This window comes from Ictalurus punctatus, chromosome 22 (genome assembly GCF_001660625.3).
Source record: "Ictalurus punctatus breed USDA103 chromosome 22, Coco_2.0, whole genome shotgun sequence".
Classification (NCBI taxonomy): Eukaryota; Metazoa; Chordata; class Actinopteri; order Siluriformes; family Ictaluridae; genus Ictalurus; species Ictalurus punctatus.
In genome coordinates, this window is record NC_030437.2 from 1,196,668 (window position 1) to 1,209,858 (window position 13,191).

Consider the following 13,191-nt stretch of genomic DNA (forward strand, 5'->3'; position numbering starts at 1 on the left):
CACACACAGAGAACCAGTCACACACCACTGTACACAAACAGAGAACCAGTCACACACCACTGTACACACACAGAGAACCAGTCACACACCACTGTACACAAACAGAGAACCAGTCACACACCACTGTACACAAACAGAGAACCCGGTCACACAACACTGTACACAAGAGGAAAGTAAGAGGAAAGTCTACATTCCTCAGTCTGAAAAGGGAACAAAGGAACATCACATCTCAGTAATAAATAAGAGATTTAGAGCCTCAATGATTAACACGTTCATTTAAAATGTATTCAGATAACTTGTGGTAAACAATATTGACATTGTGAGATCACGTGATCAGGAAGTTCTTAATGTTTAATTTTAAGATAACCCAAGTGGGATGTAAAGCTCCTTAAATGAAAGCTAAAAATGTGTCCTTTGAGCCCTTTTACTCCAATATACTTGAGTAGAGAGTTAAAATAACAATAACAGAAAGAAACAGGATCAGCTCTGAGCCGAGATTTCTACTGGAATGAAAATCTACTGGATTTTCATTCCACACCTGTTTTGTGGAACAGGTTTAAAACCTGAAAGACAGATGATGGACAGACAGTCTGAAGTGAAATCTTCCCCGTACTGACTGGTTAAACTCAGAGAGATGGTGTGTGTGTGTGTGTGTGTGCGTGCATGTGCGTGTGTGTTTCTCCAGCTGTATTGTGTGTAGAGAACATGACAGTAAATGTAGAACTGATCCTGAGGCCACATCCTTTAAAAGAACACGGTTCTAAAATAATCCTCTGCACACAGAGTGAAGAAAATAGACTTTATTGTTGGTTCAGATTGTTACAGACAGAACAGAGGGATTGTGGGAGAGATTTGGGTCGTACAAATGTGAAAACGTGTTGAATGGATTGTTTTTTTGCTTTAAACTGAGTTCAGGAATAAATAATGGAGTCAGTGCCGTGACATTTAGTAGATTTGTGTTTTCCACATGTGGAGAAAAGAAAAGCTTTGAGTGCTGATCATCAGCATGAACTCCTGCTTCTGCTGTGTTCACTCCTGTTCTTTTACACTTTAGTCCAATCTGTTCAACACGGAGCGTCTGAAGATCCCGCTTCCTGTTCTTTTACACTTTAGTCCAATCTGTTCAACATCTGCAGATGAGCTAAATCAAGTGTCAGTGCATGAAAAATTAAATAGCAGCTTAAATATGTTATTTTAATTGCAATTGCACATACTTATTTAAAATCAGTCCAAAAAGTCACATGGTTTCTGAGAAATCCTAGTAAGCTCAATAAACCTGCAAAGCAGTCACATGGTTTCAGTGAAGGCCTTCCTCTGTATCTACAGACCCTGTTTCATAACTATCATAACTACAATTCTTCTACTCATCAATGGTTCAAACTTTTAGAAGAATTCCCAAACTTGTTTGTCCAGTAATCCAAAGTTAAGTGTTCAAGATCACATGTAGCCAAAGATGTCTCTCTTTCTCAATCACACACTCACTTTAAACTGCACCATGAGGATTGTTTGATTAGACAACACCTCAGCATGTTCCTTCACCTTGAACACTGCATAACTGTGTTAATGATTAACATATGTCTTGACCTGTTCAGGCCTGGAGAGCTTTAATAATTGCACAAGACTGAGAAATCTTACTAGGGCTGCAAGTAACTATTATTTAGTTGACAGATTATCTTTTCGATGAATCGGATGGGGCGGGGCAAACTTTCAGTACCATTTTTTTTTTTCATTTACTTAAAATAAAATCCACAAACTGAGTGTTACAAATATAAACTTCAGACTAAAACTTTACACAAAACACACACCAGAATATGTATTATTGATTAATTATATTATATATATAATTAATTAATAACATCCATCCATCTTCTATACCACTTTATCCTTTTCAGGGTCATGGGGAACCTATCCCAGGGAGCATGGGGCACAAGGCAGGGTACACATCCATCACAGGGCACAATCACACTCATTCAAACACTACAGACATGCCAATCAGCCTACCATACATGTTTCTGGACTGGGGGAGGAAACCGAAGTACCCGGAGGAAACCCCCACAGCACGGGGAGAACACACAAACTCCACACACACATGGCCACGGTGGGAATCAAACCCCCGACCCTGGAGGTGTGAGGCATATGTGCTAACCACTAAGCCACTGTGCACCTCTTAATTAATAACAATTATTTATTAAAAGTTTATCATTATTATAGATATAAATTATATAAAATTATTTTTTATGGATGTACAAAAAGCACTGAATTAAACTACAGTCCTAAATGTATAATAAAAACTCAGTTTCACTGCACCTTGTGGTTTCTGTTCCTCACTGTCTTTAGACATATTATTTTACTTGTGTTTACTTTTGTAGTGTTTTAATAAGACATTACAGATCTTACTCGCACTCCCACTCTGTATCAGTGCACGTGATCAGGAAGTTCTTTACTGTTAATCACGTGACTTTGTCACTAAGCCACTCTGAAAGTAAAATGAAACTCTCTGAGCAGCTGCACACACCTGTATGACGTCACTGATTAATAGCTTGTCCCACATGCCTGCTGTACTGCATTAGAGTCTTTCACAGACATTAAACAACTATTCCTAATTCATGTTTATGTCACAGACTTGTATCAGAATGATGGGAAGAGAAGAGTGTGGAAAATGGAAGGAGCTGCTCATGATCTGAAGTATATCACCTCATGTTATGGCGTGGGCGTGTACGTCTGGCACTGGAACTGGTTCTCTTGTATCTATTGATGATGTGACTGCTGATAAAAGCAGCAGGACGGATTCTGAAGATTTTTTATGCTGCCTATTTTATCTGCTCACATTCAGATAAATGCTTCAAAGTGTATTAGTTGGAGCTTTACAGTGCAGATGGATAAAGACCTACTTACAAACTGCAGTGCACTCGCTGAACGAAACCTGAAGGTTAAACACCCCAGGAACAAGCAGGAAGTGAAGACAACTGCAGTAAACACCTGGCAGAACATCACCAGGACAGAACCCCAGCATGTAGTGATGACTATGAGTTCCAGACTTCAGGCAGTTATTGACTAGAAAGGATTCGCAACCAAGTATTAAAATGTTTAATTTTAAGATAACCCAATTGGGATGTAAAGCTCCTTAAATGAAAGCTAAAAATGTGTCCTTTGAGCCCTTTTACTCCAATATACTTGAGTAGAGAGTTAAAATAACAATAACAGAAAGAAACAGGATCAGCTCTGAGCCGAGATTTCTACTGGAATGAAAATCTACTGGATTTTCATTCCACACCTGTTTTGTGGAACAGGTTTAAAACCTGAAAGACAGATGATGGACAGACAGTCTGAAGTGAAATCTTCCCCTTACTGACTGGTTAAACTCAGAGAGATGGTGTGTGTGTGTGTGTGTGTGTGCGTGCATGTGCGTGTGTGTTTCTCCAGCTGTATTGTGTGTAGAGAACATGACAGTAAATGTAGAACTGATCCTGAGGCCACATCCTTTAAAAGAACACAGTTCTAAAATAATCCTCTGCACACAGAGTGAAGAAAATAGACTTTATTGTTGGTTCAGATTGTTACAGACAGAACAGAGGGATTGTGGGAGAGATTCGGGTCGTACAAATGTGAAAACGTGTTGAATGGATTGTTTTTTTGCTTTAAACTGAGTTCAGGAATAAATAATGGAGTCAGTGCCGTGACATTTAGTAGATTTGTGTTTTCCACGTGTGGAGAAAAGAAAAGCTTTGAGTGCTGATCATCAGCATGAACTCCTGCTTCTGCGGTGTTCACTCCTGTTCTTTTACACTTTAGTCCAATCTGTTCAACACAGATCATCTGAAGATCCCGCTTCCTGTTCTTTTACACTTTAGTCCAATCTGTTCAACACGGATCAGATCTGAAGATCCTCCAACATGAACTGTGTGTGAAAATTCACTACAATAAATCACACTGCTACTGTTTTAGCTCAAAACGGTTTAAAATGCAATTAAAGTCTAAAGCCTGAGTAAAGCAGAATCACAGGCACAGAGTGCGTGTGTGTGTGTGAGAGGAAGTGTGTATGAGGTTGTTGCAGAACAGGTTTAAATCTGCCTGCATGCATGTGTGTGTGTGTTTCACAGGTGTGAGCAACAGAGATCCCAGAGGAAGAAGGAAAGTGACTCGCTATCACACCATCACTGACCATCTTTACTCCAAACTCCACAGTGGTAAACACACACACACACACACACACACACACACACACCAAACCCCATCACACACAAAACTACCAGATTTTACAGAGCAAATAATAATAATAATAATAATCCTCTAACCCCAATCCCTAATAATCCCATTTTACAGCAATAACAGATTCACACTAAAAAGATCCTCCATCCAAATACAGGAAAAATTATACACCAAGATACACACTGGAATAATGTGTGTGTGTGTGTGTGTGTGTGTGTGTGTGTGTGTGTGTGTATATGTGTTAGTGTGTGTCTGTGTTAGCGGTGTGTTTGTGTGTGTGTGTGTGTATGTGTGTGAGATTGTGTGTGTGTGCACGTGTTAGCGGGGTGTGTGTGTGGTCCTCATCTCCCTCTCCTCCTCTCTCCTAGAGAAACAGAAAGAAACAGGATCAGCTCTGAGATGATGTTGTTCGATTTTCACTCCACACACAGATCTTTATTCCATATCACACCGTAAACAACATCACGTCTTACTCTCTCAGTGCAGCGGGAACACACACAGATCTTTATTCCATATTACACCATAAACAACATCACGTCTTACTCTCTCAGTGCAGCGGGAACACACACAGATCTTTATTCCATATTACACCGTAAACAACATCACGTCTTACTCTCTCAGTGCAGCGGGAACACACACAGTCCACTTTAAGAGTTGTTGGAGGAAGAATCTCCTTCAGAGGCTGTAAAACATCAAATCATCAGAAAGTGAAGTAAACACTGCGAGTCAATAATGTACTGGATTTAAACATCATTTCTGGATCATAAAGGTTCACTTACCGGGTTTGGGTGGAACAGGTTTGAAGCCTGAAACACAGATGATGGACAGACAGTTATTATAAAATCTGTGGACTGGGTTTGGTTTCACGAGACAATTAGTCAATATCAGCTTATTGTCTCGTCTAATTTATCAGTTAAAGCTTAAAAATATGTCAAATATTCATCAAATCCCCCTTCAAGAATTAGAAAGTGTAAATCTGTTCTCTGAGAACTTCACATCTGCCTCCTTCCTCCTCTCACCAGAGTTCTTCTTCTTCCAGACCACAATTCCAGCAACAACGGCAACGAGAACCAGGAGAGCCGCGACTACACCAACGATGATACCGATCAGAGCTCCACCTGATCCTCCACCTGATAAATCACACAGAGTCTTTATTATCTGCTGCAGAAATAAATCAGCTTTCAGCGTAAATCTGTAGTTTATTAGGAAAGTGTTTCTCTGACCAGGATTCAGGATTCGAATATCCTCCTCACGCAGCACTATCTCCTTCTCCAAGCTGCTGTGCTGAATCACGCAGGTGTAGGTGTGTTTCTGCAGATCCTCAGCTGAGACTGTCAGAATGCTTCTCTTCTGGAAGCTTCCATCCTGGTTGGGTAACGTCTCTCTGAGCTCCACGTCCTCATGCACGTCCTCTCCGTCCTTCTGCCAGGTGATCATCACTGTTTTGGGGAAGAAACCTGTAGCGTGACACACCAGCTCTGGAGAAGACGAGTGTTTCTGGAACACTGACGCTGTAGGAGGAACTGCAGAGACACAGAGACATAAAAATTACATTCATTTATAAATGATACGAGGAAAAGTGTTTTACATCCAAATAAATTGTGTTAAAGTGATTTTTCACTTCATGATTGTTCCTCTGAACAGTGACATTAAAAGTGGTCATGTGATCAATATTTTATAATTATGATGTAAAGTTTAGTTTTGTACAAGAAAATATATTTACATATATAAACTACATCAATAAGATCGATATATAATTCAAATAATAAAGTTATGTTACGTGTAGATATTTAAATATGAACAGCACAAGGCATAAGAAGTGTGTGTGTGTGTGTGTGTGTGTTGCCGTTACAGTATCAGATCACACACTTTACCTTTCCTCTCCAGAGTCTCTCTCCCATAAGACAGGTGTCTGTTTAACCAGTCGATACACTCTTTCTCCAGGTAGTTCTTCCACTGTATATTATAACCAGGATCATTATCCCACTTGTTCTTGGTGATCAGAGCTTGAGGTGTCGGAGCGATCCAGGTGAGAGTTTTCAGATCAAAACTGATGAAATCTTCTCCATCATAACTATCCTGGTAGTATCCTCTAATGGTGCCGTCATCATCACGCTCACAACTGTACATACTCTGCACTGTGTGAACTCCTGCACACACACACACACACACACACACACACACACACACACACACACACACACACACACACAGAGAGATGCCATTTAAACAATCCCACTACATTCTACTCTGCATTTTGTCTTCACCAGACAGAATATTTTACATTTATTTAACTTTGCTGATTTTCCTTCTTCTATTTTCTGCTCAGTCATAGAAAGCTTAGTTGTTGATGATACGCTGTATACGCATGCAAATCTCTCACTCTCTCTCTCTCTCTCACACACATACACACACATACACACACACACACACACACACACACACACACACATACACACACATACACACACATACACACACACACACACACACTTTTATTTTCCATTTCTCTGAACAGCAGGTGTGACACATTGTGGATGGTGTGAATTATATTTAGTAATTTTCTGGTTGTAGTTCCTGATTTAATAAACGCTGCTGTGTGTTAATAATTTGTTCTCTTGTAAAAGAAAAACACATTCCTATGATTTAAGACTAAACTGATCACTCAGGTGTTCCCCTTACAGCTCACTGTAAACTTCACACATTTATCACTGTTATTAAATATAAAACTCCCTCTCTGACAGAAGTCTGGTATCTGATGAAGTCGTTATATTACACAGAGTGTGTGTGTGTGTGTGTGTGTGTGTGTGTGTGTGTGTGTGTGTGTGTGTGTGTGTGTGTAAAGGCTGAAACAAGTGAAGTGTGCAGTTCATTCACATCGTAAAGGATAATCAGCAGCAGGTTCAGTGTCACTATGACGACAGACAGCTGGAGAGAAAGTCGTGCGTGTCAGAGAATTTAGATAAAAACGTGAGCGCTGCTACGAACGTCCATATAACGTCTAATCACACTTACATCAAACAGGACATGAAGGGACATCGAGACGGACAGAAACATGGGGACGACTCAGAGCTTGAAGGTGTGTAGCTAGCTAATTAGCACACAAACACTGTCCGTACAGTTTATTTACCGCTATGACAACACAACTACCTTCATGCTCTCCAGCTGAAGATCTACAAACCCGTACTGCATCACTGAGCATTCAGTACAACAGAATATATCTACATCATTATCCATGAAGAACACGCTACAGACTACAGAACATCAACATCAAACACTCTACTAACTACATACAGTCTTCACATACACACTGATGTACTGTAATGATACTGTTAGCTACGCTGGATAATATTAGCTGCAGTTAGTGAACATATCTGATATTTCTAAACTACTACACAGGAAATTACAACAAGGGCTTAATACTGAACAGTACGTCTCAGAGTTTATTAGAGTGAACACTATCAGATGTATTAGACGTGTTATTAGAGTGAACACTATCAGATGTATTAGACGTGTTATTAGAGTGAACGCTATCAGATGTATTAGACGTGTTATTAGAGTGAACACTATCAGATGTATTAGAGACGTGTTATTAGAGTGAACACTATCAGATGTATTAGACGTGTTATTAGAGCGAACACTATCAGATGTATTAGACGTGTTATTAGAGCGAACACTATCAGATGTATTAGACGTGTTATTAGAGTGAACACTATCAGATGTATTAGACGTGTTATTAGAGTGAACACTATCAGATGTATTAGACGTGTTATTAGAGTGAACACTATCAGATGTATTAGACGTGTTATTAGAGCGAACACTATCAGATGTATTAGACGTGTTATTAGAGTGAACACTATCAGATGTATTAGACGTGTTATTAGAGTGAACACTATCAGATGTATTAGACGTGTTATTAGAGTGAACGCTATCAGATGTATTAGACGTGTTATTAGAGTGAACGCTATCAGATGTATTAGACGTGTTATTAGAGTGAACACTATCAGATGTATTAGACGTGTTATTAGAGTGAACACTATCAGATGTATTAGACGTGTTATTAGAGTGAACGCTATCAGACGTATTAGACGTGTTATTAGAGCGAACACTATCAGATGTATTAGACGTGTTATTAGAGTGAACACTATCAGATGTATTAGAGACGTGTTATTAGAGTGAACACTATCAGATGTATTAGAGACGTGTTATTAGAGTGAACACTATCAGATGTATTAGACGTGTTATTAGAGTGAACACTATCAGATGTATTAGACGTGTTATTAGAGTGAACACTATCAGATGTATTAGACGTGTTATTAGAGTGAACACTATCAGATGTATTAGACGTGTTATTAGAGCGAACGCTATCAGATGTATTAGACGTGTTATTAGAGTGAACACTATCAGATGTATTAGAGACGTGTTATTAGAGTGAACACTATCAGATGTATTAGACGTGTTATTAGAGTGAACACTATCAGATGTATTAGACGTGTTATTAGAGTGAACACTATCAGACGTATTAGACGTGTTATTAGAGTGAACACTATCAGACGTATTAGACGTGTTATTAGAGTGAACACTATCAGATCTATTAGAGACGTGTTATTAGAGTGAACGCTATCAGACGTATTAGAGACGTGTTATTAGAGTGAACGCTATCAGACGTATTAGAGACGTGTTATTAGAGTGAACACTATCAGATGTATTAGACGTGTTATTAGAGTGAACACTATCAGATGTATTAGACGTGTTATTAGAGTGAACGCTATCAGACGTATTAGACGTGTTATTAGAGTGAACGCTATCAGACGTATTAGACGTGTTATTAGAGTGAACACTATCAGACGTATTAGACGTGTTATTAGAGTGAACACTATCAGATCTATTAGAGACGTGTTATTAGAGTGAACGCTATCAGACGTATTAGAGACGTGTTATTAGAGTGAACGCTATCAGACGTATTAGAGACGTGTTATTAGAGTGAACACTATCAGATGTATTAGACGTGTTATTAGAGTGAACACTATCAGATGTATTAGACGTGTTATTAGAGTGAACGCTATCAGACGTATTAGACGTGTTATTAGAGTGAACGCTATCAGACGTATTAGACGTGTTATTAGAGTGAACGCTATCAGACGTATTAGAGACGTGTTATTAGAGTGAACGCTATCAGACGTATTAGAGACGTGTTATTAGAGTGAACGCTATCAGATGTATTAGAGACGTGTTATTAGAGTGAACGCTATCAGACGTATTAGAGACGTGTTATTAGAGTGAACACTATCAGACGTATTAGACGTGTTATTAGAGTGAACACTATCAGACGTATTAGACGTGTTATTAGAGTGAACGCTATCAGACGTATTAGAGACGTGTTATTAGAGTGAACACTATCAGATGTATTAGACGTGTTATTAGAGTGAACACTATCAGATGTATTAGACGTGTTATTAGAGTGAACGCTATCAGACGTATTAGACGTGTTATTAGAGTGAACGCTATCAGACGTATTAGACGTGTTATTAGAGTGAACGCTATCAGACGTATTAGAGACGTGTTATTAGAGTGAACGCTATCAGACGTATTAGAGACGTGTTATTAGAGTGAACGCTATCAGATGTATTAGAGACGTGTTATTAGAGTGAACGCTATCAGACGTATTAGAGACGTGTTATTAGAGTGAACACTATCAGACGTATTAGACGTGTTATTAGAGTGAACACTATCAGACGTATTAGACGTGTTATTAGAGTGAACACTATCAGACGTATTAGACGTGTTATTAGAGTGAACGCTATCAGACGTATTAGAGACGTGTTATTAGAGTGAACGCTATCAGACGTATTAGACGTGTTATTAGAGTGAACGCTATCAGACGTATTAGAGACGTGTTATTAGAGTGAACACTATCAGACGTATTAGAGACGTGTTATTAGAGTGAACACTATCAGATGTATTAGACGTGTTATTAGAGTGAACACTATCAGATGTATTAGACGTGTTATTAGAGCGAACACTATCAGATGTATTAGAGACGTGTTATTAGAGCGAACACTATCAGATGTATTAGAGACGTGTTATTAGAGTGAACACTATCAGATGTATTAGACGTGTTATTAGAGTGAACACTATCAGATGTATTAGACGTGTTATTAGAGTGAACACTATCAGATGTATTAGAGACGTGTTATTAGAGTGAACACTATCAGACGTATTAGAGACGTGTTATTAGAGTGAACGCTATCAGACGTATTAGAGACGTGTTATTAGAGTGAACGCTATCAGATGTATTAGAGACGTGTTATTAGAGTGAACGCTATCAGATGTATTAGACGTGTTATTAGAGTGAACGCTATCAGATGTATTAGACGTGTTATTAGAGTGAACACTATCAGATGTATTAGAGACGTGTTATTAGAGTGAACACTATCAGACGTATTAGAGACGTGTTATTAGAGTGAACGCTATCAGACGTATTAGAGACGTGTTATTAGAGTGAACGCTATCAGACGTATTAGACGTGTTATTAGAGTGAACGCTATCAGACGTATTAGACGTGTTATTAGAGTGAACGCTATCAGATGTATTAGAGACGTGTTATTAGAGTGAACGCTATCAGATGTATTAGACGTGTTATTAGAGTGAACACTATCAGATGTATTAGACGTGTTATTAGAGTGAACGCTATCAGACGTATTAGACGTGTTATTAGAGTGAACGCTATCAGATGTATTAGAGACGTGTTATTAGAGTGAACACTATCAGATGTATTAGACGTGTTATTAGAGTGAACACTATCAGATGTATTAGACGTGTTATTAGAGTGAACACTATCAGATGTATTAGACGTGTTATTAGAGTGAACACTATCAGATGTATTAGACGTGTTATTAGAGTGAACACTATCAGATGTATTAGAGACGTGTTATTAGAGTGAACGCTATCAGATGTATTAGAGACGTGTTATTAGAGTGAACACTATCAGATGTATTAGACGTGTTATTAGAGTGAACGCTATCAGATGTATTAGAGACGTGTTATTAGAGTGAACACTCTCAGATGTATTAGAGACGTGTTATTAGAGTGAACACTATCAGATGTATTAGAGACGTGTTATTAGAGTGAACGCTATCAGATGTATTAGAGACGTGTTATTAGAGTGAACGCTATCAGATGTATTAGACGTGTTATTAGAGTGAACGCTATCAGATGTATTAGAGACGTGTTATTAGAGTGAACACTCTCAGATGTATTAGAGACGTGTTATTAGAGTGAACACTATCAGATGTATTAGACGTGTTATTAGAGTGAACACTATCAGATGTATTAGACGTGTTATTAGAGCGAACACTATCAGATGTATTAGAGACGTGTTATTAGAGTGAACACTCTCAGATGTATTAGAGACGTGTTATTAGAGTGAACACTATCAGATGTATTAGAGAAGTGTTATTAGAGTGAACACTATCAGATGTATTAGAGACGTGTTATTAGAGTGAACGCTATCAGATGTATTAGACGTGTTATTAGAGTGAACGCTATCAGATGTATTAGACGTGTTATTAGAGCGAACACTATCAGATGTATTAGACGTGTTATTAGAGCGAACACTATCAGATGTATTAGAGACGTGTTATTAGAGCGAACACTATCAGATGTATTAGACGTGTTATTAGAGTGAACACTATCAGATGTATTAGACGTGTTATTAGAGCGAACACTATCAGATGTATTAGACGTGTTATTAGAGCGAACACTATCAGATGTATTAGACGTGTTATTAGAGTGAACACTATCAGATGTATTAGACGTGTTATTAGAGTGAACACTATCAGATGTATTAGACGTGTTATTAGAGTGAACACTATCAGATGTATTAGAGACGTGTTATTAGAGTGAACACTATCAGATGTATTAGACGTGTTATTAGAGTGAACACTCTCAGATGTATTAGAGACGTGTTATTAGAGTGAACACTCTCAGATGTATTAGAGACGTGTTATTAGAGCGAACACTATCAGATGTATTAGAGACGTGTTATTAGAGCGAACACTATCAGATGTATTAGAGACGTGTTATTAGAGCGAACACTATCAGATGTATTAGAGACGTGTTATTAGAGCGAACACTATCAGATGTATTAGACGTGTTATTAGAGCGAACACTATCAGATGTATTAGAGACGTGTTATTAGAGTGAACACTATCAGATGTATTAGACGTGTTATTAGAGTGAACACTATCAGATGTATTAGACGTGTTATTAGAGTGAACACTATCAGATGTATTAGACGTGTTATTAGAGCGAACACTATCAGATGTATTAGAGAAGTGTTATTAGAGCGAACACTATCAGATGTATTAGACGTGTTATTAGAGCGAACACTATCAGATGTATTAGACGTGTTATTAGAGCGAACACTATCAGATGTATTAGACGTGTTATTAGAGCGAACACTATCAGATGTATTAGAGACGTGTTATTAGAGTGAACACTATCAGATGTATTAGAGACGTGTTATTAGAGTGAACGCTATCAGATGTATTAGACGTGTTATTAGAGTGAACGCTATCAGACGTATTAGACGTGTTATTAGAGTGAACGCTATCAGACGTATTAGACGTGTTATTAGAGTGAACGCTATCAGATGTATTAGACGTGTTATTAGAGTGAACGCTATCAGATGTATTAGACGTGTTATTAGAGCGAACGCTATCAGATGTATTAGAGACGTGTTATTAGAGTGAACGCTATCAGATGTATTAGACGTGTTATTAGAGTGAACGCTATCAGATGTATTAGAGAAGTGTTATTAGAGTGAACGCTATCAGATGTATTAGAGACGTGTTATTAGAGTGAACGCTATCAGACGTATTAGAGACGTGTTATTAGAGTGAACACTATCAGACGTATTAGACGTGTTATTAGAGTGAACGCTATCAGACGTATTAGACGTGTTATTAGAGTGAACACTAT

At 38.3% G+C, this 13,191-nt stretch overlaps 1 protein-coding gene across 7 annotated transcripts in view; it reads right to left on the reverse strand.

The window, feature by feature from the left end:
• Positions 1–785: 785 nt before the first annotated feature.
• The window catches only part of LOC108255436 (BOLA class I histocompatibility antigen, alpha chain BL3-7), a 31,996-nt gene continuing 19,590 nt past the window's right edge, over positions 786–13,191 (reverse strand). Inside the window, exons 3-9 of one of the 7 annotated variants that reach the window (XR_008393216.1) lie at positions 6,084–6,359; positions 5,433–5,732; positions 5,229–5,339; positions 4,989–5,015; positions 4,823–4,891; positions 3,810–4,573; positions 786–1,130 (exon numbers count right to left, since the gene is read on the reverse strand). Coding sequence is in view for 5 of the 7 variants with exons in the window: in XM_053674366.1 (XP_053530341.1) it covers positions 4,857–4,891; positions 4,989–5,015; positions 5,229–5,339; positions 5,433–5,732; positions 6,084–6,359 (749 nt within the window). In the remaining 2 variants the exon portion in view is untranslated. Of the gene's footprint in view, positions 1,131–3,523; positions 4,574–4,822; positions 4,892–4,988; positions 5,016–5,228; positions 5,340–5,432; positions 5,733–6,083; positions 6,360–13,191 lie in introns of those variants that run through there. The other 6 variants (XR_008393215.1, XM_053674369.1, XM_053674370.1 and 3 more) reach the window with 6 other exon arrangements.